The sequence below is a fragment of the Melanotaenia boesemani genome, chromosome 9, assembly GCF_017639745.1.
Source record: "Melanotaenia boesemani isolate fMelBoe1 chromosome 9, fMelBoe1.pri, whole genome shotgun sequence".
Taxonomy (NCBI): Eukaryota; Metazoa; Chordata; class Actinopteri; order Atheriniformes; family Melanotaeniidae; genus Melanotaenia; species Melanotaenia boesemani.
The window spans coordinates 37,379,515-37,405,816 of NC_055690.1; the positions used below are offsets into that span (position 1 = coordinate 37,379,515).

The window sequence follows — 26,302 nt, forward strand, 5'->3', positions numbered from 1 at the left end:
TGTATGTATGTATGTATGTATGTATGTATGTATGTATGTACGTATGTATGTATGTATGTACGTATGTATGTATGAATGTATGTAAGTATGCATGTATGAATGTATATATGCATGGATGTATATAACGATGTATGTATGTATGTATGTTTTTATGTATATATTTATGCATGCATGCATGTATGTATGTATGTATGAATGTATATATGCATGCATGTATATAAGTATGTATGTATGTATAAATGTATGAATGTATATATGCATGCATGTATATATGCATGTATGTATGTATGTATGTCTGTATGTATGTATGTATGTATGCATATATGTATGTATGTATGTATGTATGTATGTATGTATGTATGTATGTATGTATGTATGTATGTATGTATGCATGTAGGTATGCATGTATGTATGTATGAACGTATGTATGTATGAATGTACATATGCATGTATGTACGTATGTATGTAGGTATGTAAGTATGTATGCATGTATGCATGTATGTATGTATGTATGTATGAATGTATATATGCATGTATGTATGTATGTATGTATGCATACATCTATGTATGTTTGCATGCATATATAGCTAGTACGCTTTTTTATGCTGTTGTCTGCTGGGGGGGTAACTTGACAAAAATGTGTCCTAACAGGCTGGAAAAACTCATCAGGCAAGCGGGCTCTGTGGTTGGCATGAAGCTGGACTCCTTGGTGACAGTGGCAGAGAGGAGAACACTAAAAAAAGCTACTGGCTATTGTGAATGATGCCAGTCACCCTCTGCACACTGTCATCAGTGCACAGAGAAGCCTGACCAGTAACAGGCTGCTCCTCCCCAAGAGTAGGACCAACCGGTTCAGAGACTCTTTTGTCCCCCGAGCCATCAAACTGTACAACTCTGCATTAGGCAGGAGGGGGAGAAGATGGTGGAGAGGGAGGTGTGCAGTCCACCTGATAGAACACATGCACAATAAGTTCTTCATTAGTTTTTACCCATACAAACAGTTGCAATAACTTATAAGTGCAATAGTGAACTGGGAATCTGTACCACCTCTACTGTGTACAATGCTTGTTTATATTGTTTTATTTAACTTATCTTATTGTTATTATTGTTATATTTATTGCATTCTATTTGCCTCTATTTTGCTTTGTACTTGTTAATATTGTGTCTTGTGCTTGTCCTGCTTTACTGTTGGTGTTGGATTGCTACCGGTACCCAAATTTCCCTGAGGGCTCTCTGAAGGGATTAATAAAGTATTTCTATTGTATTCTATTCTATTGTATTCTATTCTATTCTATATATGTATTAATGTATGTATATATGTGTGCATGCATGCATGTATGTATGTATGTATGTATGCATTCTCACATGAATGTATGTATGCATGTATGACTGTATATATGTATGTATGTATGTATGTATGTATGTATTAATGTATGTATATATGTGTGCATGCATGCATGTATGTATGTATGTATGCATGGTCACATCAGTGTATGTCTGTATGTATGTATGTATGTATGAATGTATATATGTATTTATGTGTATATGTATGTATGTATGTCTGTATGTATGTATGTATGCATATATGTATGTATGTATGCATGCATGTATGTATGTATATATGTACGCATGCAAGTATGTATGTATGTATGTATGGATGCATGCATTCATGAATTCATGCTTGTATGTATGTATGTTTGTATGTATGTATGTATGTATGTATGTATGTATGTAGGTATGCATGTATATATGTATGTATGTATGTATGTATGTATGTATGTATGTATGTATATATGTGTGTATGTATGCATGCATGTATGTATGTATGTATGTATGTATGTATGTATGTATGTATGTATGTATGTATGCCTGTATGAATGTATATATGCATGGATGTATATAAGTATGTATGTATGTATGTTTGTATGTATGTATGTATGCATGTATGAATGTATATATGCATGGATGTATATAAGTATGTATTTATGTATATATTTATGCATGCATGCATGTATGTATGTATGTATGTATGAATTTATCAATAAATGTATGAATGTATATATGAATGCATGTATATATGCATGTATGTATGTATGTATGTATGTTTGTGTGTATGCATGTATGAATGTATAAATGCATGGATGTATAGAAGTATGTATGTATGTATGTATGTGTGTATGTATATATGTATGTATGCATGTATGAATATATATATATGCATGCATGTATATATGCATGTATATATGCTCTTTACATCTGTGAACAAAAGGCCGAGACGGTGGCTGTGGCCGCGGCGCTGGCAGATGATTATGTTTTGAAGCATAGGTCTCAGCTTGTGTTTGGCGATGGACTCCCGGGCGGTGGGCTTGGTGAGCGCAGGGCCGCGCCTGTGCGTCGTTGGGATGGGCCGCCTGGCTGGCGTGACGGGGCGGACGTGTGCCACTACGGCCGTGAGAGGGGCCACTGGAAGGGGGATTGTCCTGTGTTGTCCTCTAAGGGGAACACCTCGAATCACAATGTTGAACCTGCCGCGTTTGCAGCTCCGGATGCTTGTTCTGTTGCCGCTGCTGGAGTGTGCTCTTCATTTCCTTTGCATGTCCCCGACGCTCTGGCTTCGTATGCCCCTTTTATTCGAAGTGGGTTTGTGTCCTTGAAAGGGGGCACAATGACTCCTATTAAGATTCTGAGAGACACGGGGGCGTATGATTTGTATGTCGTATGTTCGGTTCTACCGTTCTCTTCCCGTTCGGCTACAGGTGATTATGTTTTGAGTCGAGGTATGGGCTTGACGACATTGCCTACTCCGTTGCATAGAATGGTTTTGGACTGTGAGCTGGTGCAGGGGGAAGTGTCTGTGGTCGTGCGGCCTGCGTTGCCCGTAGATGGAATTCATTTCATTTTGGGGAATGGCCTGGCAGGTGGCCGTGTTTGGTCAGATGCTCCCTTCTTGCTGCGTGCAGCTGGTTCGCTTGTTGGGGACAGTGGTGCCTGTGAGGCAGCCTCCCCTGTGGTTGCACTGCGTCCGTCTGTTCAGGAAGGTGGGTTGTCTCCGCCTCCTGGGGTGTTTCCAGCGTGTTCCGTTACTCGTGCTATGCGCGCGGCTTCGTTGGATGCAGTCGCTGTGAAGGGGGACGTTGTTTTGTCTGTGGCGGATTTTCCTCTTATGGTGCCTCAGGAGGAGTTGGTCCGGGAACAGCGTGCTGATCCATCTTTGACAGCGGCTTTTGGTCTTGCTGTCCCTGGGGCGGAAATAGCAAACGTGGCAAGTGGATACTTTGTGCAGGACGATTTGTTGTTTCGGAAGTGGACGTTTGTGGACGTTTGTGGGCGATTGGGTGCGTGATGTTCTGTTTCAGCTTGTGGTTCAGTCTAAATTTCGTACTGTTGTCCTTGGAGTTGCTCATGACGACTCTGGTCATTTTGGTGTACGGAAAACATATTTGAGTCTCCGCAAGCATTTTTTCTGGCCGGGGGCGAAAAAAGATGTGTCTGCATTTATTAAAACGTGCCATGTCTGTCAGCTCACCGGGAAACCCATTCAGACCATTACATCAGAGCCGTTCTATCCTCTTCCAGTGGGTGGTGAGCCTTTTGAACATCTGCTCATGGGCTGTGTGAGCCCGCTACCCAGTTCTAAGTCTGGCTGTAGGGACCGGCTGAAGGGGTCTCAGGCGAGACTGAAGAAGGTTTATGACCGTAGAGCTGGGCGCCGTGAGTTTAGTCCGGGTGACCAGGTGCTTGCCTTTACACCGGTGGTTGGTTCCCCTGTTCAGGCACGATTTTCTGGTCCTTACATCGTAACTGAGAAGCTTTCCGATTTGGCTTATTTGATAGCGGTTCCGGGCAGGGAAAATCCTGCTCGACTCTGCCATGTGAATTTTATGAAACCTTATTATGGGCGTCCTCCGGTTGGTGATGGGGGGGGTTCTCGGGTTATGTGCATCCCGCCTTGGCTGTTTCCCTTGCTGTTGCGCCGGAGGACGGTGTTCCGGTGATTCGGAGTCTTTGAGCGTCCAATCTCGACGTCGGCACATTCTGGGGTGTGACAATGTTAGGGCTGATGCGTTTTCGATAGCTCCTGTGGTTAAGTCTGTGGGTTCCCTGGTGTATGGTGGTTGCCCTGTTTCTCACCTTCTCTTCTCCTTTAGGTGGAGGTGATGGTAAGGGTGAATTTGGTTGGGTGTTTGTACACGTTTGTTGTTTGTTTTGGTGTTTTGTTGATTTTTGTTTCGGAGGTTCATGGGGAGTTTCATCCCCATGAACCCCGTTTTTATGGAGGGGGGTGTTACGACCCCTTCTGCGTTGTGGCTGTGTTTTGTTAATTATGTTTGTGTTTGTGCAGGTGCAGCTGGGGATTTGGCGGGGCGTATAAAAGACCCGCCTACGATCGGCCTCAGTCTCTTCTTTCCTTGCTCCGCTCCCAGGCCGCTGCACCTCGTTGTTGTGTTTGGTTTAGTTCTACATCATACAACACTGCATTCATTATATTTATACACACAACCAAGCATGCCCTGACATTACTGATATGGCAGACAGTCACACTTCATGGTTATATTATTTTGTCTTAATTTTGGTTTAATAAATAATTATAATTGGTTTTCTGGGTTGTTTAGCGTTGATTTGTTATAACCGTGAGCCGGGTTGTAACAGTATGTATGTATGTATGTATGTATGTATGTATGTATATATGTATGCATGCATGCATGTATGTATGTATGTATGCATGTTTGTGTGTGTGCATGTATGAATGTATATATGCATGTATGTATGCACGTATATATGTATGTATGCATGTATGAATATATATATGCATGCATGTATATATGCATGCATGCATCCATGTATCTATGTATGTATCAATGTGTGTATGTATGCATTTTTTATGTATGTATGTATGTATGCATGCACACACATATGTATGTATGTATGTATATATGTATGTTTGTATGTATGTGTGTATGTATATATGTATGTATGTATGTATGTATGTATGCGTGTATAAATGTATATATGCATGCATGTGTATAAGCATGTATGTATGTATGTATGTATGCGTGTATAAATGTATATATGCATGCATGTGTATAAGGATGTATGTATGTATGTATGTATGTATGCATTTATGTATTTATGTATATATGTATGCATGTATGAATGCATGTATGTATGTATGTATGTATGTATGTATGTATGTATGTATGTATGTAGGTATGTATGTATGTTTGTATGTATGTATGTAGGTAGGTATGTATATATGTATGTATGTAGGTATGTATGTATTTATGTACATATGTATGAATGTATGAATGCATGTATGTATGTATGTATATGTTTATATATGTATGTAAGCATGCCTGTATGTATGTATGTATGAATGTATGTATGTATGTATTTGTGTATGCATGTATGAATGTGTATATGTATGCATGTATATAAGCATGTATGTATGTATGTATGTCTATATGTATGTATGTAGGCATATATGTATGTATGTATGTATGTATGCATGTATGCACATATGTGTGTATGTACAGTATGTCAGACCAACGTACACCAGACACCTTTTGACCCAGTATGAACCTACCAGAACCCTCAGGTCATCTGGATCCAGGTTCTTATCAGTTCCAGAGTCAGAACCAGACATGGAGAAGCTGCATTCAGCTTCTATGCTCCACATGTCTGGAACAAACTCCCAGAAAGCCTCAGATCAGCTGAAACACTCAGTTTATTTAGATCCAGGTTAAAGACCCACCTGTTCTCTGCTGCATGGATTAGTTTTATTTAGAGTCCAGATCCGGATCTGGTTCTTTAAACTGGAATCATGTTTTAATATTGTCTTTCCCCACACTTGAACTTTGTTTCTTGCATTTTATCTATTTTGTTCAATCTTTTTCTTTCTGTTTTTATTTAACTTCTTTGATTTAATTTAATCTTTGTTTTTTTTATGACTTGTTTTGCTTTCTGCACCTGCTGGAATGTGTCATGTAAATCACTATGGGTTGTCCTGTATATGAAATGTGCTGTACAGATAAATCTGCCTTGTCTTCTCCCCAGCAGATTACTGTTTCATGATGCAGACACAGCGTGCAGCCAAAGCTGTAACACAGTGACAACAATCTGGAGCAAATTATGTTGATTCTGAATAAATAACTTTATTAAATGAAGATTTTGTACAAGATATAATAGAAAAGATATGATTTATTTTTCCCCCGTAGGAAAAATCATGTTTTGCCTGATGATGATGTAATTTTGGCCCAAGTTGCTGACCCGTGGACTACAGGGTTCCTCAGCTCTTGGTGCTGTTCAGGTCCATCCTGTCCATGTTTTCTCTGATCCAGTTCAGAAAGTTTCCCAGCCGGGTGTAGACTCCTAACTTCCCCAGGGCGGCGCACCCTTCCCCCCAGCTGACCACGCCGGTCAGGAACCAGGTTCCTCTGTAGTGGACCACAAACGGACCCCCACTGTCTCCGCTGCAGGCATCCAGGCTCATGTCCAGGTAACCCGCACAGAACATGTTGTCTGTGATTACCTGCAGGACACATGGATGTTAACAAGAATCCAAAACGTCCTTTACATCTGGACTAAACCTGAGCAGCAGATATTTTCATTCTACTGATGTTTTAGAAGCCATCCAGTTTGCAATGCAAATTTGTTTTTTAATATGAAGAATTTGTTTTTATTATGTGCAACACTTTGTGTTGCTTTGTACATGAAAAGGGCTCTATAAGTAAAATTTGATTTGATTTGATAAACCAGAAAACACTTCAAATAAATCATATCCAACCAGATATATGGAATAAAACATGTGGGGCACCTCAAGGATCAGTTCTAGGATCTAATCTATTAATTTCTATATTAATGACACTGTTAATGTATCTAAACTGGATTTTGTTTGCAGACCCATCCTAGACTTCAAAGAAGAGATAGAAAATGAAAAAATGAGACAGATTCTTGTCACATCCCAACAATTTTCCTCCTAAACCACCAGCAGATGAACAGGATCTGAAAGTGATGTCCTGAAGAAATATGAAGAATCCAGCAATGACCTGATCCAAGACCTGAAAGATGCATCTGGACCTTTAGTTGATCCCACTACTGTTGGCCAAAACTGCATCAGAAATGGTTTCCATGGAAACGTGGCTGTCAAGGAGCCATTCTTAAGAAAAACAAACAGGAGAAAAGGCTGAGGTCTGCTTTTCAGCATCTATATAAATGACCTCTCATCTGAGTGCACTAATGCTGACCTGCTGATGTACGTTGATGACACTGTGCTGTACGCTGATGGAAAAAGTTAAAAATGATTGCTGTCAAATTGACAAATGAAATGCAAAATGTTGTTAAATGGCTACAAATGTCCAATTTCACCATAACTGTTGACAAAACTGGATCTATGTTCTTCTCAAATAAATACAAACTCAGACATTTTTTTCTGATTCTTATAAACTGCTAAAATATTTGAATGTCACTGAATTCAAATATTTATCATCCCACTGGACTCAAACCTTTATTTTAAAGTTCATATAAAAACTTGTTAATGTACTGAAACTTATTCTTAGAAATTTGAAATACATTATACATTATACACACTTATAATGCTTCCACCTTAACACTGATTGTTCTAGACTTTTTATATTTTTATATCTCTGAAACCTCTGGGATCTTTATAGGAAAGAGTTCTCAAAATCCACGACACAAAGCCTTGACTGTACCAACATCATAAAACAGTCTGAGTTTCAAAAATATGATTAAATAACCCAAGATTTGTCTTGCATTTAAAATTCTTCATAACTCTGCCGCTCTTTATTTAAGAACATTCGTATCGCTCTAGTTTCGCGAGATGCCACACGAGAAAAGAGCAGATCCAACATGGCAGTGCTTAGCAAGTTTTTCACCAACTGAAGTCTTGTACCTTTTCTTTTGATCCCATGTCTACAAATTGTTCAAATCTGTATTTCATTTGCTATATATCTCTCAATATATACTCTGAACAGCTCGCTTCAAACTGGTGTCGTCCCAGTTTCTCAGAAGTGTGCTGTAATCACTCCTTTACTAAAGAAAAGAAACCTCCACCCATCAGTAATTAATACCCATACTCACTATTCTTTTTCTTAGTAAAGTACTTGAAAAAAATGTTTACAAACAAGATCAATATCTTCATACGACAAAGTTTCTGATACTTACCAATCAGGCTTCAGATGAAACCACTGCACAGAAACAGCTCTTCTCAATGTAACATATGACCTTAAGGTCAACAGTCAGAGAACATCAGTGTTGGGGGTGTTAGATCTTACTGCTGCCTTTTATACTGAAGATCATGACATTTTAATCCATAGACTCCAAAACCTAGTTGGTTAAACTGGTCAAGTTTTTGATTGGTTTTTATTGTCCTTAAACGACTGGAGTTTTTATATTTCAATTGGCAGTTTCAATTCAGCTGAGAAGAAAAATTTGTCTGGTGTACCAGAAGGGTCAATTCTTGGCCCACTTATTTTTACCTTATACAATCGCCCGCTTGGTAACATCCTAAATATCCTAATCACTCATGCAGATGGTACACAGTTGTCTGTCATTTTCTTCAGATGATCTGACTTCAACTGCAGCTGACAAGCCTGTGCAGTGGCTTGTCAGCTGTATCGGTGATATCGATTGCTGGATGTGCAGAAACCTTTTAGAATTAAATAATGATAAAACTCAAATACTTGTTGGTTCAGAAAGTCAGAGAAAAAAAATTATGTACCTATTCGTCTTCTATTTTTCAAACATAGTGAGCCGGTCAGAAATCTTACAAATACTTACATTACAAATATCACCAGAACTGCTTTCTACCATCTGAAAACTATTTTAAAAAATGGAAAATTTACATCTCAATCAGACTGAAACAGTTTCATGCAATCATATCCAGTCGACTGGATTATTGTAACATCCTAGTTGCAGGCTTATCCAAACAATCAACTGGGCGATTACAACTTATTCAAAACGCAGCAGCAAGAATTCTGACTAGGACACCGAAATTTGAACATATCAGCCCTGTACTGAAATCCCTTCATTGGCAGCTTGTTCTGCATAGAGTCACATTTAAAATCCTCTTACTGGTTCTAAAGCACTAAATGGCTCAGCCCTCCAAACACCTCTAACTTTCTCACTGTGTAAGACCCCATCGGGTTCCTCAGGTCAGCAGATGCGGGTCTTCTAGTTGTCCCTAGGATCCAACACCGTGGAAGGTGCCTTCAGATACCTTGGTCCTCCTTGGTCCATGCTGCCTACTGACCTGAGGTCAACTACTACAATGTCTACATCCAAAACATTCAAAACCATCTTAAACATTACTATTCTCACAGGTTCTCTCTTAACACTGTTGTGTCTGTGTTTGTTAATGTGCACCAACTATACTGGCTTTCATGTGTATTTTTGTATTCATGTGTTTGTGTGCTTGTGTGTCTGTGTGAGTGTGTGTGTGTAAATGTGAGTACATATGTGTGTTTATATTTCGTGTTATTTTATGTAAAGCAAATCGTATTTACATGTAAGGAAATGTGCTATATAAAAAAATACCATTGTCAAGACAACCCCATGGTAGTTCTAGTCCTGGAGGGGGTGGCGGACATATATACTAATATAATGGACTGTATCGGCCTCTGTGCACCATAAGGTTGATTTTTTTCTTTTTTTTTTAAACTTCGATACAGATACTTCTTTGGTATATAATGTATACAAATGTTTTTTTATCTGGCATGTAAACAACATATAAACAGGCCTAAACATTCTGTTGCACTAAAATATTCCCTGCTAGGGTCTCATCTCATCTCATCTTATCTTATTTCAATTTATTTATTATGGAAAACCCCTTGAGATGTAACATCTCATTTGAAAGGGGGACCAACAGAAACATAAAGACATAGACATAACAATAGACAAAACAATATTACAACATACCAAGCTTACTGTGTAACACTACGTATAAATAAAGGACAACAACTAGCACTTGCTTGCTTTCACAACCCACTTCTACCAAAACTATATAGAAATGACATTAACACAGAGTTTGTGTCTGTTGCAGTTTACACAATTTCAGAATAACAGATAAACACATAAGGAGCTGTATGGAAACAGCATTACAAACACCGACAAACTGTTTTGAGGTGAGTATTGAATAGGATTCTGAAATGACAATCGGATGTTATTGACCTCAAAGATGCAGGTAAATGGTTCATTAGGGGCCTTACAGGAGAAGGACAGCTGACCTGCCTCTTTCCTCACTAATGGAACAATAAAGGAGAGATTTACAGAGTTTCTTAAAGACTAGGAGAATGAAAAAGGAATTAAGAAACATTTTAGATATGGAGGTGAGTCAAAATAAGCACATTTTAAAATAAATTGAAACCAATGGCAGCGTCTTCTCCCGTCAGTCTGTAACCAATTAAGATTCTCATACAATGATGAGTTCTATTAGGACATTTTAAGATGAATCTGCAGACAGTATTAAATAAGATATTTAATGGTTTAAAATGTATATCATATGTTTTTTGATAAATTATGTCAGCATAATCAATAATAGGTCATATTAACTGAGAGACTATTTTCTTTTTTTTATTTCATGAGTGAAACAGTTAAATGAATGGTATGAAGGCATTAAACAAGCTTACGTTCTTTTGATTTTGTAGTCACTATGTGGTTTAAATTGGAGTTCTTGGTCTAAAGAACACCTAAATATTTAACAGTAATTTCATTGTCCATTAATGCGCCATAATCATAATTGATATTTAAGTTAGCTGAGTGAAGTGAATTTCGGGTGCCAGATAACATGCAAATGGTTTTCTTTAAGTTAACTTTTAGCAAATTTACTTTTAGCCAGTTTTGAATTAGATTAAAATCATCCTGTAGTAGTTTTTGCAGATTAGGTATATTTGAGCCAGACAGATAGATGACAGTGTCATCAGCATACAAATGAGTTTGACAGGTAATACAGACTTGAGGAAGGCCATTAATAAAAATAGAAAATAATAGGGGCCCGATTGTATAGAGCACATTATTTGTAAATTTAAGTAGGGCAGTAGTTGTTGAATAGCCAGAACGAAGTCCGATTGATTGGGTGATAAGATATCAAAATGATAATTGTAATAGTTGATGGAAGATCAATTATTCAAATAATTTGGTGATGGCACATAAAATAGAAATAGGTCAATAATTACTTACATCAGTGTGATCACCTCCTTTGAATATGGGTGTTATCCTTGCAGTTTTCCAGATAAGAGGAATAGAGCATGTATTTATGGATAAATTAAATAGATCTGTTAATGGTTTACCCAAATTTAAGAAATTGAACTTCTAGGCCATCAGGACCCAAGGAGTGAAGGAGAATGAACCCTCCAGCACTGGTCTGTTTAAAGGACCAGCGGAAGATAAATAGTTAGAATGTTGAGCACTACTTATTGAGAAAAAATTATGATTGAAAGCTTCAGAAATCAAGTGAGGATCAGATGTTGCACTATTATTAACACTGACACAGTCAGGTACGTTTTTTTTTAGACATAGCAACACCACCAACTCTTGAACCTCTATCTGCTCTATATAATATGAAATCGTGAATATTTATCTCATTGTCTTCTATACTTCTATGTAACCATGTTTCAGAGATAGTAATAATATTAGGCTTATGATAAAACACCCACGTTCTTAGCAGGTCAGTTTTGGAAACCAAACTGCTGTATAATTTTCAGACCTTTAACAGACTCAATTATATGTCAGATTTATAATATAAAGAGGGGGAGAGTAAAAGGATGTGGAGGAACACACAAGTGCATAAAAAGACAAACATATAAGAACAGTCAAACATATATATATATATATATATATACATATATACATATAAACAGATACATAGAACTAAAGAAAAATTTACCACTTCCATTGGTTCAGCTTCACTGCTTGTATATAGAATTCAATAAATAAATGAAATAAGACTGACCCATAAATTACGTTAATTACATCAAGTTACAGCAGTGCTTCAAAATACGGCAAACAAGGACTCATAGGCAGTCTTCCAACCAAAGAGAGAGAGAGAGAAAAAAAAGGGTTGCCCACTTCAATAACAACAAGGGTCACTACAAATAACATTTGAGTCCAAATAATGTAAAGTTGCTGTTCACCATTGTGGAAGTGATAGCTGTGACTTTGCAGCAGGGTTACGCACGTTACTTTATGAAGTAGAGATGACCTTCATAGCGTTCCAGGAGATTAAGAAAACGAAGATTGTATCATACCCTACTCTTGTTTTCAGCATCATCAGCTTTATCCCTCAGGTAAGAGTTTTCCTTTTCTAATACAGTGACACATTTCAGAATATCTTCAACGTTATCTTCAGTACCGCTTACGCATTGCTCCATTTCCGTAATATGATCGTTTAATGTGGTAAATGGTCTTGTACTTATATAGGGCTTTTCCAGTCAGTTTGACCACTCAAAGCGCTTTACACTACTTATCACATTCACCCATTCACACACACATTCACACCCCGATAGGCACATCGGGAGGCAACGTGGGGTTAAGTGTCTTGCCCAAGGACACTTCGGCATGTAGTTAGTGGAAGCCTGGAATCGAACCGCCTACCTTCCGGTCAAAGAGACGCTGCTCTTTCTCCTGAGCTACAGCCGCCCAGTGATCCCTGTATATGATTTAAACTGGTCTGGAAAGATGACATTTTAGCATCAATATGTGCAGTCATTTCAGTTTTGCTTTGTTGAATGGCCTCACAGATTGTTTGGAGGGGAAACTCACGCTCGGTCATCCTCCGGTAGATTGCTGAAAGAAGTATAAGAATTGACCAGATCATTCACAATAAAGCAAGGAGGCGATATCTTCCAGTTCATTCAAATTAGTAAGACCCTACTGCTCAAAGGGTCCTAAGGGTCAAAATTAATGCAGTGAGCTGAAACCTAATTGGAAAGTACTCAGGCAGCAACAGCCATCTTGCAGCCGAAAGTAAACTCTTATATAAAATCTTATATGATCCCATCTTATCTCATCTCATCTTATCTTAATTTATATCATCTCTTCTTATTTTATCTAATCTCATCTTTTCTTATCTCATCTTATCTTATATTATCTCATCTTATCTTATATCATCTAATCTTATCTTATATCATCTCATCTTATCTCATCTTATCTTATATTATCTAATCTTATCTCATCTTATCTCATCTTATCTTATATCATCTAATCTTATTTTATCTTATATCATCTCATGTTATCTCATCTCATCTTATATCATCTTATCTTATCTTATCTCATCTCATCTTATCTTTTATCATCTCATCTTATCTCATCTTTTCTTATCTCATCTCACCTTATCTTATCTTATATCATCTCATCTTATCTTATCTCATCTTGTCTTATATCATCTCATCTTCTTTTATATCATCAAATCTTATCTCATCTTTTCTTATCTCATCTCATCTTATCTTATATCACCTCTTCTTATCTTATATCATTTCATCTTATCTTATATCATATAATCTTATCTTAGATCATCTCATCTTATCATATATCATCTCATATTATCTTATCTCATCTCATCATATCTCATCTCATCTTCTCTCATCTTATCTTATATCACCTCATCTTATATCATCTCATATCATATCATCTCTTCTTATCTTACATCATCTAATCTTATCTTAAATCATCTCATCTTATCTTATATAATCTCATATCATATCATCTCTTCTTATCTTATATCATCTAATCTTATCTCATCTTATCTTATATCATCTTATCTTCTCATCTTATATCATCTAATCTTATCTTATCTTATATCATCTCATCGTATCTCACCTTATCGCATCTTATCTTATCTGATATCATCTAATCTTATCTTATTTTAGATAATCTCATCTAATCTTATCTTATCTCATCTCATCTTGTCTTATCTTATCTTATGTTATACCACCTCATCTTATTGTATATCATCTCATATCATCTCATCTTATATCATCTCATATCATCTTATCTTTTCTTATCTTATATCATTTTATCTTATCTCATCTTATCTTATCTCATCTAATCGTATCTTATCTTATATCATCTCATCTTATCTAATCTTATTTTATATCATCTAATCTTATTTTATCTTATATCATCTCATCTTATATCATCTAATCTTATCTCATCTTATCTTATATCATCTCATCTTATCTCATCTTATCTTATATCATCTCATATCATCTCTTCTTATCTTATATCATTTTATCTCATCTCATCTTATCTTATATCATCTAATCGTATCTTATCTTATGTCATTTCATCTTATCTCATCTTATCTTATATCATCTCATATCATCTCTTCTTATCTTATATCATTTTATCTCATCTCATCTTATCTTATATCATCTAATCGTATCTTATCTTATATCATTTCATCTTATCTTATATCATATAATCTTATCTTAGATCATCTCATCTTATCATATATCATCTCATATCATATCATCTCTTCTTATCTTACATCATCTAATCTTATCTTAAATCATCTCATCTTATCTTATATAATCTCATATCATATCATCTCTTCTTATCTTATATCATCTAATCTTATCTCATCTTATCTTATATCATCTTATCTTCTCATCTTATATCATCTAATCTTATCTTATCTTATATCATCTCATCGTATCTCACCTTATCGCATCTTATCTTATCTGATATCATCTAATCTTATCTTATTTTAGATAATCTCATCTAATCTTATCTTATCTCATCTCATCTTGTCTTATCTTATCTTATGTGTATACCACCCTCATCTTATCGTATATCATCTCATATCATCTGCATCTTATATCATCTCATATTCATCTTATCTTTTCTTATCTTATATCATTTTATCTTATCTCATCTTATCTTATCTCATCTAATCGTATCTTATCTTATATCATCTCATCTTATCTAATCTTATTTTATATCATCTAATCTTATTTTATCTTATATCATCTCATCTTATATCATCTAATCTTATCTCATCTTATCTTATATCATCTCATCTTATCTCATCTTATCTTATATCATCTCATATCATCTCTTCTTATCTTATATCATTTTATCTCATCTCATCTTATCTTATATCATCTAATCGTATCTTATCTTATGTCATTTCATCTTATCTCGTCTTATTTTATATCATCTAATCTTATCTTATTTTATATTATCTAATCTTATCTCATCTTACCTCATATCATCTTATCTTATATCATCTCATCTCATCGTATCTTATATCATCTAATCTTTTCTTATCTTATATCATCTCATCTTGTCTCATCTTATCTTATATCACATCTTCTTATCTTATATCATCTCATCTTATCTTATATCATCTCATCTCATCTCTTCTTATCTTATACCATCTAATCTTATCTCATCTTATATCATCTCATCTTACCTCATCTTATCTTATATCAATCAATCAATCAATCAATCAATCAATCAATCAATCAATCAATCAATCAATCAATCAATCAATCAATCAACCTTTATTTCTATAGCACCTTCTCATACCCCAGGGTACCCAAAGTGCTGTATAGATAAAATGACAACAAATAAAACATCAAATCACAATAAAACAAGCAGTTTAAAACAGTAAAACAGACAGATAAAATATAATTAAATAAAAAGACCTAGCCTAATGATCCCGCTCTCTAGGGTTAAAAGCCAAAGTAAAGAGATAAGTTTTCAAAAGACATTTAAAATTATTCAATCTTTGGCAGACCTCACAGAGAGAGGAAGCCCATTCCAAAGTTTTGGAGCCACCACGGAGAAAGCTCTGCTCTCCCCGAGTGACTAACTGAGTCCTCTAGGCTACTAACCTGAATTGATTTTCCGACCTCAGTGCCCTACCAGGACTGTGGTGGTGAAGCAACTCGAACAAATAAAGAGGTGCTAGGACCATGTAAACATTTAAAAGTCAAGAGTAAGAGTTTAAAAGAAAGTTCTAAAAGCAACAGGCAGCCAGTGAAGGGATCGCAGCACTGGCGTAATGTGCTCCCGCCGTCTAGTACCGTTAGTAAGCGGGCAGCTGAGTTCTGAATCAGCTGGAGACGGCGCAGAAGAGATTGATCAATCCCAGAATAAAGGGAGTTGCAGTAGTATATCATCTAATCTTATCTTATATCATCTCATGTTATCTTATATCATCTTATCTTATTTTATATCATCTTATCTTCACATCTTATACATCTTATCTTATCTTATCTTATATCATCTCATCTTATCTTAATCATATATTATCTCATCCTTATTATATCATCTAATTTTATCTTATATAATCTTATCTATCTTCATCTTATATCATCCTCATGGTAATAAATCGTAAATGGTCTGTACATATAAATCTCTTTACATCTCACAACACATATTCACACACTGATAGTGGAAGCTGCCATGCAAGGCGCTAACCACGACCCATTGGTAGCAATTAGAGGTTTGGTGTATCGCTCTGGGACTATCTGACATGAGCTCAACAGGCGAGGAACGAACCAGCAACCCTCAGGCTACAAGACGACCACTCTACACACTGAGCCATGATTATATTATCTCAACTCATCTAATATGAGCTCATCTTATCTCATCTTAATGCAAATACTTAATATGGTCACTTGTGTGTGCTTATTTCGAACTCAGAAAACGCAAGCTGTCAGAACAGCTCTCAGACACACCACAGAATAAGACAAAAGAAAAGCTATGTAAAAGCTCATTATTGACACTCTGACAGGCTGGTTGGAAAGTCACTAAAATCAGCAAATCTTCACTAGCACCATGTAAATACACCCCAATTATTATGATGACGACAACGACGATATCATGTAATCACTAGCATTGTTAACCTGGGGATGTCCTCAGTATTCCTGTGCGCTACTAGGTTTTCTTCTGGTGCACTCTCTTCTCTTGTCTTTTTTTGCTGAATAATAAAGAAATAAAGTCATGTCTTACATCTAAGAAAACGTCCAGGACGAAGCGGTCGATGGGAGAGGGAATGTCGCGTTCCCATCGTTTGGCCGACCTTCCCATATCTTCTCAACCCACAAGTCTGAGGAAGGACTCCTCCCACAGAATTAAATTACATGCAAGGCAAATTTATTTGTACATCACATTTCATGTACAAGACAATTCAAAGTGCTTTACATAAAAATCATGCCTTCTGGTAAAGGGAGGACAACGTATCACGGGCCGGGCGCAGCCAGCTGAAGTCTATGATGAGACTGACTGGCCTCCGCTCCCTACAAAAACAAAGGTCCACTTTTACCCCTCTACATGGTAGGAAACAGAAACTGGACAACCCAGACTGAAAGGTTAACAACAAACCTCCAAAGCGCCTGAATTGTGGAACTACAGAAACAGATTTTGCTCCACTATCAGATGACTCGGGATCGTCATTGGACGGCCATCTATCCCAGGACTGCGAGGTGAGGACTAAAAGCCGGTCAGGAAGGAAAAGGCCGCGGGGAAAGCTAAAGGCTGGACCTGAAACTCTGATTACTGGTGATTCTGCTGTAAATGAGTTCAGTGGAGGAAGGAACAGCAAAGTCTCTGCTTTCCTAAAGATGTGATCAGTGACCTGCAGGAGAGAATTCTGGAAGCTGTGGGCTGATCACCCACATGTGAGAACATGGTTCTACATACAGGGTCACATGATGTGGTCCAAGCAACAATCTGAGGTTGTGAAGCAGGACTTTACTGGACTGTTAAACACAGCGAGCTCTCTGAAAGCAGCTGTTTTTATCAGTGGACCTGGTCCTCCATCAGAAGAGGAGAGGAAAGATTCAGTAGATTACTGGCATTAAATAATTGGCTTATTTCAGCATGTGATTACAACAAACTGCATTTTATTAATAATTTTTACATCTTTTGGGAACACAGACATCTTTTTAAGGCAAATGGATTAAATTTGAACAAGTCAGGGGTGAAACTTTTCACCTCCAACCTTTTCCACTTCCCGCGTCATCCCTCTGTATTCGGTGCCAAGACTGAGATACGAGAGGAGTTATCTCATAAGATAGACCAAACAAAACCCAGTGGAAACCCAGAGGAGAAGCTGCATCTGCCCCCACTCTGCCTCGAAAAACAGAGACATCAGCAGAGACAAGAGGATGGATCTTTATTTGCCCCCAATCCCCTCAACAGCACCAAAAACCAGGACAATGATCCTTCGCCCCACCAAACCCCAAACAGGTCATTGTCGCCCATACTCCCCCCAAAACATAGGGTAAACAATTCCAAACCCATTAAGTTAGCTTTATTAAATGTTAGGTCATTAGCAGGGAAAACATTTTTAATTAATGATTTTATAACTGAGCACAACCTTGATTTTATGTTTCTAACAGAAACTTGGTTAAACAAAGATAACAACGCAGCCGCTCTGAGAGAGTCAACCCCTCCTAACTTTAGTTTTATCAGTGAGGTCAGACTGAACAGGAGAGGAAGAGTAGTACTAGTTCTACTCAATGAATCATTTCAATGTAAGCAGTTATCTTTTGGAAATTTTACTTATTTTGAATATGTGGCTCTTCAGCCTAAAACTAAAAATAGATCAATGTTTCTGAATATATACCGCCCACCAGGGTACTACGCAGGATTTCATGATGAGTTTAGTGAACTGCTGCTTTAATCTGTGTAGACTTTGACTGTGTAATTATTGTTGTGATTTTAACATCCATGTAGACAACCCTCAGGATAAGGGGACTAAAGACCTGAGTAACAGTCTGGACAACGTTGGGCTGACTCAGCATATAACAGGGGCCACACACACTAAAGGACACACTCTAGATTTACTGATCTCAAAGGGTTTGAACTTTTCTAAAATTACTGTGTGACGTGGGCCTGTCTGATCATTACTGTGTTTTCTTTGAGAGTATGATTCCTGTTCACACAAATGTCTCAACAGAGGTCATCACAAAACGGTGTATAGCTGAAAACACGACTGGGATGTTTAACCAGGTCTTCTCTTCGACACCTGCCCTGTCAGGGGGTTCAGCCAATGAGCTTGTCACTAGTTGTAATGCTAAAAAGTTAAGTATTATGGATGCTGTTGCTCCTATTAAGGTGAAAGTTGTCTCTGGGAGGAAAAGGTCTCCATGGAGAAATTCCACACTAGTGAAAAATGGAAAAAGAGTGTCGGAAAGCCGAGTGTAGATGGAGAAAAACAAATCTACAGGTTCATTATGACATGTATAAAGAGAAACTTCACTCTTATAATCTACAACTGAGGAATGCAAGAAAGTCCTATTTCTCTGACGTTATTAGCAAAAACTATCATAAAGCTCGGGTCTTATTGTCAACAGATTAACAAATCCTCTTGTGTCAGTAGCACCTGAACCTTATTCCACCAAGGCTGCAATGAGTTCGCCAAATTCTTCACAGAAAAAAAACAGAATATCAGACAGTTGGTTCATCAGCACAAACAGCTTCAATAAATATACTGTGTCCATTGAAAACCAGCTTAAACACCATGACACAGTTTAGTCCCATTAGCAGCAAAGATCTAGGCAATATCATAAGTGAGTTGAACTCCTCCTCTTGCTGTTTGGACATCCTGCCCACAGGCCTTTTCAAAGAGGTCTCAAGAACTCTGGAACCAGATCTGTTACAGATTGTTAACTTATCTTTAATTTCAGGTGTCTTCCCAGAACTTCTAAAAACAGCTCAAATCAAACCTCTGCTAAAAAGGGACAATCTAGACACAAATGAGCAACTACAGGCCGATCTCAAATCTTCCTTTTCTAAGTAAGATAATTGAAAAAGCCGTTTTTCATCAACTAAACGACTTTTTAACACAAAGCTGCTACGATGTCTTCCAGTCAGGTTTTAGACAGCACTACAGCACTGAGATGCTCTGACCAAAGTCATTAATGACATATGTTTGAACACAGATGATGGAAAAATGTCAGTCTTAGTCTTACTGGACCTACTGCTGCATTTGATACAGTTGACCACAATATATTACTTAAACGACTGGAGGACTGGGTGGGCCTCTCTGGCACTGCACTACTTTGGTTAAATCTTATTTAGAGAATAGAAAATACTTTGTGTCAGTAGGCAATTTTACATCTGAGCAGACAAAAATTACATGTGGAGTTCCCCAAGGTTCCATCCTGGGGCCTCTTCTGTTTAACATCTACATGCTCCCACTGGCACAGATTATAAAGAAAAACAAAATTAGTTACCATAGCTACGCAGATGACACACAGATATATATTACAATGTCACCAGGAGATCGAGGCCCCATACAGGCTCTTGGGAAATGAATTGAGGAGATTAATGACTGGATGTGTCTGAACTTTCTCCAGTTAAACAAATTCAAAACTGAGGTGATGGGTTTTTGGAGCAAAAGAGAAATGATTAAGTGTCACCACAAAGCTTCAGTCTATACATATAAAAACTACCAATCAGGCCAGAAATCTGGTTGTGTTGATGGACTCAGACCTTAACTTTGAGAAACACATTAAGGGAACCACAAAGTCAGCCTACTATCAGCTTAAGAACATATCAAGGGTAAAAGATATGATGTCTCAGCAGGACCTGGAAAAACTAGTCCAGCTTCCATCTTTAGTCGGCTTGATTATTGTAACAGTGTTTTTACAGGTTCTACTTAAAAAATCAATTAGACACCTGCAGCTTATTCAGAACTCTGCAGCTCCAGTCCTCACTAAGACCAAGAAAGTGGACCACATCAGTCCAGCTCTGAGGTCTTTTCACTGGCTGCCGGTCTGTCAGAGGATAGACTTTAAAGTTCTGCTGCTGGTCTAGAAAGCTCTGAATGGTTTAGGACCAAAATACATCAGAGGCCTCTTGACCCAGTATGAACCTACCAGAACCCTCAGGTCATCTGGATCCAGTTTCTTATCAGTTCCCAGAGTCAAAACCAGACATGGAGAAGCTGCATTCAGCTTCTATGCTCCACATGTCTGGAACAAACTCCCAGAAAGCCTCAGATCAGCTGAAACACTCATTTTATTTAGATCCAGGTCAAAGACCCACCTGTTCTCTGCTGCATTGCACTAGTTTTTATTTAGAAATCTCAGATCTGCATTTGGTTCTTTTAACTTTATTTCGTTATCTGAGCTTTTTCCTGCTGTTTTTATGTAATCAATTTTATCTTTTTTAATCTTTGTTTTTCGTTCTTTTTTTTCTTTCCCTGCACCTTGCTGTAATGTTTTTATGTTTTATGTAAAGCACTTTGAATTGTCTTGTACATGAAATGTGCTATACAAATAAATTTGCCTTGCCTTTCCTTGGATTCTGGTCCTAAACCATTCAGGTCTTTGTAAACTAACAGCAGGAAGACAGTGTAAAGATCTGAAGACTGGAGATTTAGGATCTACTTTCCTGGTTTTAGTGAGGACTGAAGCAGCAGCGTTCTGGACTAACTGCAGGTGTCTGATGGCCTTTTTAGGGAGACCTGTGAGGACAGCATTACAGTAGTCCAGTCTACTAAAGATAAATGTGGACCAGTTTTTCTAAACCCTGCTGAGTCATCAGTCCTTTAATCCTCTAGATGTTCTTTAACAGGCCGACTTCACAGCTGTCTTAATATAACTGCTAAAATCCAGGTCTGAGTCCAGGACTACTCCCAAGTCTAAGTCAAGGACTACTCCCAGGTCTAAGTCCAGGACTACTCCCAGGTCTGAGTCCAGAACTTCTCCCAGGTCTGAGACCAGGACTACTCCCAGGCCTGAGTCCAGGACTACACCCAAGTCTGAGTCCAGGACTACTCCCAAGTCTAAGTCCAGGACTACTCCCAGGTCTGAGTCCAGGACTACTCCCAGGTTTCTGGCTTGGTTGGTAGTTTTGAACTTTGCTCTTTGAAGCTGAGAACTGCCTTTAATTTTTCTTCCTTTGGCTTCAAAAACTATTATTTCAGTTTAGTCTTCATGTAACTGAAGGAAGTTCTGGCCCATCCGATCTTTAATCTGATCCATGCAGTTGATCAGAGTCTGGGTCGGACTGTAGTCTCCTGGTGAGATGGTTATGTAGATGTGTGTATCATCAGCATAACTGTGGTAACATGTTTAGTTGTTTTCCATAATGTGAGCAAGTGGCAGCATGTAGATGTTGAACAGCAGTGGCTCCAGGATGGAGCCTCGGGGAACTCCACAGGTTATTTTGATTCGCTCAGATGTATAGTTTCCTATAGACATAAAGTAGTCCCTGTCTTTTAAATACGACTCAAATCAGTTAATAGCAGTACCAGAAAGTCCGACCCAGTTTTCCAGCCGGTCTAGTGAGACGTTCTGGTGGACCGTATCAAATGCAGCACAGAGATCCAGCAGTACCAGGACTGAAATGTTCCCGCTATCTGTGCTCAGGTGGATGTCATTAAAGACCTGAACTAGAGCATCTCAGTGCTGTGGGGTGGCTGAAAACCTGACTGGTCAACATCAGAACAGTTATTTAGTGTCAGGAAGTTGTGTAGCTGTTGGAAGACAGTTTTTTCTAGAACCTGACTAAGAAACGGGAGGTTTGGTATCGGCCTGTAGCTGCTCATGAGGGACATCAGTCCAGGTTTTTCTTTTTCTGTAGTGGCTTGATAACGGCTGTTTTTAGGGTCTGAGGGAAGACGCCTGAAAGCAGAGACGTGTTTACAACCTGGAAGATATCTAAGGCCATGCATCCTGAAACATTCTTAAAAACCTGGTTTAAAGGGCGTCAAGACAGCAAGTGGTGGCTTTCAGATGGACAAGGATCTCATCCAGGTTTTTAGGACTGACTGGAGAAAAGTGTGTCCTGATGTTCATGTCTCTGAGCGGACACAGGGACATATGTCCTCCCCTGGCATGGAAGCACTGACTGACTGCCTGGTTTTCAGGATGTAGTCAGTAAAGAAAGAAGCAAACTCATTCCAGGCCCGGTTGGATTGAAGTTCTGCGTTACTGACCCAGGAGGATCAGTTAGCCTGTTAACAGTAACGAACAAGGCTCGAGCGTTATTGCTGTTCTTAGCAATGATGTCAGAAAGAAAGATGGTCTGCTTTTCTCAGCTCCAGATTAGAAATCCTCAGTCTCTCTTTATAGATCTCATAGTGAGCCTGCAGCTTGGTTTTCCACCACCTGCGTTCAGCTTTTCCAGATTCTGGTTTTCCAGCTCTTACCAGAGTGGCATTTTTCCATGGAGTTCTCTTTTTGGTAGCGATCACTTCCACCTCGGTGGGAGCAAAGACATCAATAATGCTATAATTTTACCATTGAAATGATCCACAAGCTCATCAGCTGAAGGCCACCAATGTACCGTTTCTTGATAACCACTGTTTAGGCTTTTTGTTGACAATAACAGCATCTCAAAGAAAACCCAGGAATGATCAGACAGAGCAACATCCATCACCACAACCTGGAAATAATCAGACCTTTAGAGACGACCAAATCCAGACAGGGTCCTCTGGTCCACATGCTGAGTTAGACCAAAGGTATCAAGAACACAGTTCTTTGGTCCCGCTGTCCTCCGGGTTCTCAGCATGAATGTTGGAACCACCAACAATAACTACACCGTCAGAGTCGACAGATTACTGACAGCAGTTCACAACGTCATCAGAAACGCTGCTCAGTGTTTAGGTGGCCTGTATATGTCAAGGACCACCATACGAGAGGGGAGGTCATTTGGAGAGACACCAAGTTTTTCTAAGATATCTGCTACATAGGAGGGAGTCATTAAAGCAAACAGACCCTCCTCCACCTTTCTGATGTGATCTAGCTCCACCCACAGAGCTGAAATCTGGAGGGGTCGCTTCTACAAGAACAACCACCATTTTGTCTGTTAGACCAGCTTTTTGTTAAAAACAAGAAATTAACTTTGTGCTTTGTAATAAAATCATTCATTAAAATGTTTTTCCAGCCAAAGATGTGACATTTAGCAAAGCTAACTTCAGTGTGCTAAAAACATTACCTGTCCAGGTGTTGTCCTGGGCAGGCTGAGGCTGATGAGGAATGAACAAGAGATGTGATAAATGAATAGAATGTATTGGGTGAATGTGGCTTCTCTGAAACTTCTCTGAAACTACTTGCATGTCGGGCTTGGGTTATCCTGGAGAGCCATGAGTACCCACATAGCTGCAGCCTGGACCAGCACAGATCCATCAGATGCTGGGCTGTTATCAGGCTGGAGACAGATGAGGAGTTTGGTTCCGTCCTGGAGGGAGGAGAGGTGAGTGCTGGGGCTGGGATGACTGGGTCAGAGCTCAATAGGAAACTGGTGGTGGAGGATGAAGTGGAGTGTTTTAGGGTGGAAAGATGGGACTGGGGCATGGGGACAGTTTGATCGCCATTGTGACCAGCTCCTCCATCTGGGAGGTGAAGTCCAGGAGGCCTGGATGGAGGATGATGAAATGAAGGGGGTGGGTCCTCGCTGGAAGCTTTGGGGGTTTGGGGGGGCTGAGGTGTTTTTTTTTTAAGGTTTTCTCTAGACTCTGTCTCATCATGTTGTTCTGGTCTCATGTGTGGTACATGCAGCCGACAGCCATGTATTCAGACTAATCAGCCTGCTGGATCCCTCCCCTCCTCCTCTGATTGGAGGAAGAGGCCACTGATGAATATCCAGTCATCCAGACAGCTGATCGTATCCAGCAGTTCAGTAAAGTCTCGTTTCAGCTCTTCAGGTTGTTGCTTCACAGCATCGTTCCTCCCCACATGCTGGATGAGCTTTTCCACCATTGGGGGCGCAGCCACATCTGATCCCATCTCCTTGGGAAAGCTCAGTACTTTAGTACATTTTCCACACGTTTCTCATGTCTTTTTTACCATAGTCACCAACAACCAGCGTCTGAGGCCTGGCCGTCTGCTTTTACTTTCTGAGTTGTTCTTTGGTCTGACCCTGGTGTGTAGGAAGATTTCATCCTGGCCATCAGATGTAGATCCACAATTCTGCAGCAGTGGAGCAAACCTGGTCTATAGCTGCATGTCTCCTTGTTGAGGAGGAGACTTGTTGTTAGTTTTCCTTCTGACAACTTCCCATGACAGTGTCTTGCTAGAGAGAGGGGTTGAGGAGGTACTTGGTCTGGATGGCAGAGCAGGCCAGTCGGTCACGTTGCTAATCTCAGCAAACTGGGCTCTGCCTGTTACTCGTCCTCCCATTTCCCTGTGAGATGATTTACTCTTCAGCTTTGCACCATCCTCCTGTTTCTGTCCAAATTCGTTCTCCACAAAGAAACAGAAGAGGAGAAGCGTTGCGGCAGACAGCTTCGTGGGACTGACCTTAGCATAAGTGATCAGTTTCTCAGAGAAATCCTGGAGCATCACAAAATCTTGTTCCCCATCAGGAGGAAATTCCTGGACGAAGGAGCCCGTGCTGTCATCTCGGTGGACAAACCTTACGTCAATGGACAGCTACATCGTGACCATAACACCACTCCCTGCTCTACTGACCTCAGACATTTATGCACACTCTGCACACTTTGCACAGGTGATATAAATGCTAATCAGACTCACTGGGCTTAAGTCACAGTGTTTAATGTTTGTTCACATTAGACAATAATACTGCCAGTCTCTTATGTTCACAAAAATGGACTTATTTCTTTTACGTTCATTTTCTCTTTCACCCCCCCCCCCCCCCCACCTTTTTCTTGTCATTTTCCTCCCACTTTATTGTTCCTTTTTTTTTCTCTGCACTCTTTTTTGTTTTTCTTTTGTCTAACTGCCACCTCACAAAACCACATAACGCTGATGCTAAGCTGCACAGTACATTTATTAATACCTGCATATATAACCCAACACACATTCATTAATTCAAGTACATTTAATAACATTCAACACAGGCACACAACATTACGCATACATGTTCATACACTTACACACACACACACACATACATACATACACACATACACATTTATATCAACAAGAAGCATCCAACACTCACCTTTTCACCACAAGCATGACCAAACTTAGATTTATCACGTGGAATGTGCACGGAGCTGGGACCAGAGAGAAGAGACTAAAAGTCTTTAATAGATTAAAGGACCTGCAGGCAGACATTGTGTTCTTACTGGAGATTCATATGACAGAAACATCAGTTAATGCCCTCTCTACAACAGTTCCTCATGTTTACTCAGCCTGTTATAACTCCAGACAGAGAGGGGTAGCCATTCTGATAAATAGAAAAGTAACATTCACAGAAATCAACATAATCACAGATCCAGAAGGGAGATTAATCATAGTAAAATTATCTATTCAAAATATGAAGTTATGCTTAGCTAACTTATATGGCCCAAATGTTGACGATCCCTCCTTCTTTCACTCTTTCTTCACATCACTTTCTGAACACACAGATAGCCCAC

The 26,302-nt window shown here is 38.8% G+C and overlaps 1 protein-coding gene and 1 long non-coding RNA gene across 2 annotated transcripts in view; both read right to left on the bottom strand.

Moving 5' to 3' along the window:
* Positions 1-6,112: 6,112 nt before the first annotated feature.
* Positions 6,113-26,302, bottom strand: part of LOC121645641 (coagulation factor VII) — a 55,169-nt gene continuing 34,979 nt past the window's right edge. The window contains exon 10 of the mRNA XM_041994225.1: positions 6,113-6,529. Within this exon, the coding sequence (XP_041850159.1) occupies positions 6,287-6,529 (243 nt within the window). The 3' untranslated portion in view covers positions 6,113-6,286. The remainder of the gene's footprint in view (positions 6,530-26,302) is intronic.
* On the bottom strand, positions 9,674-15,253 carry LOC121645655. Its single transcript, XR_006011477.1, has 2 exons — positions 15,218-15,253; positions 9,674-9,793 (listed from the first exon to the last, which is right to left on the bottom strand). It is a non-coding gene; the product is annotated as an uncharacterized LOC121645655 (long non-coding RNA).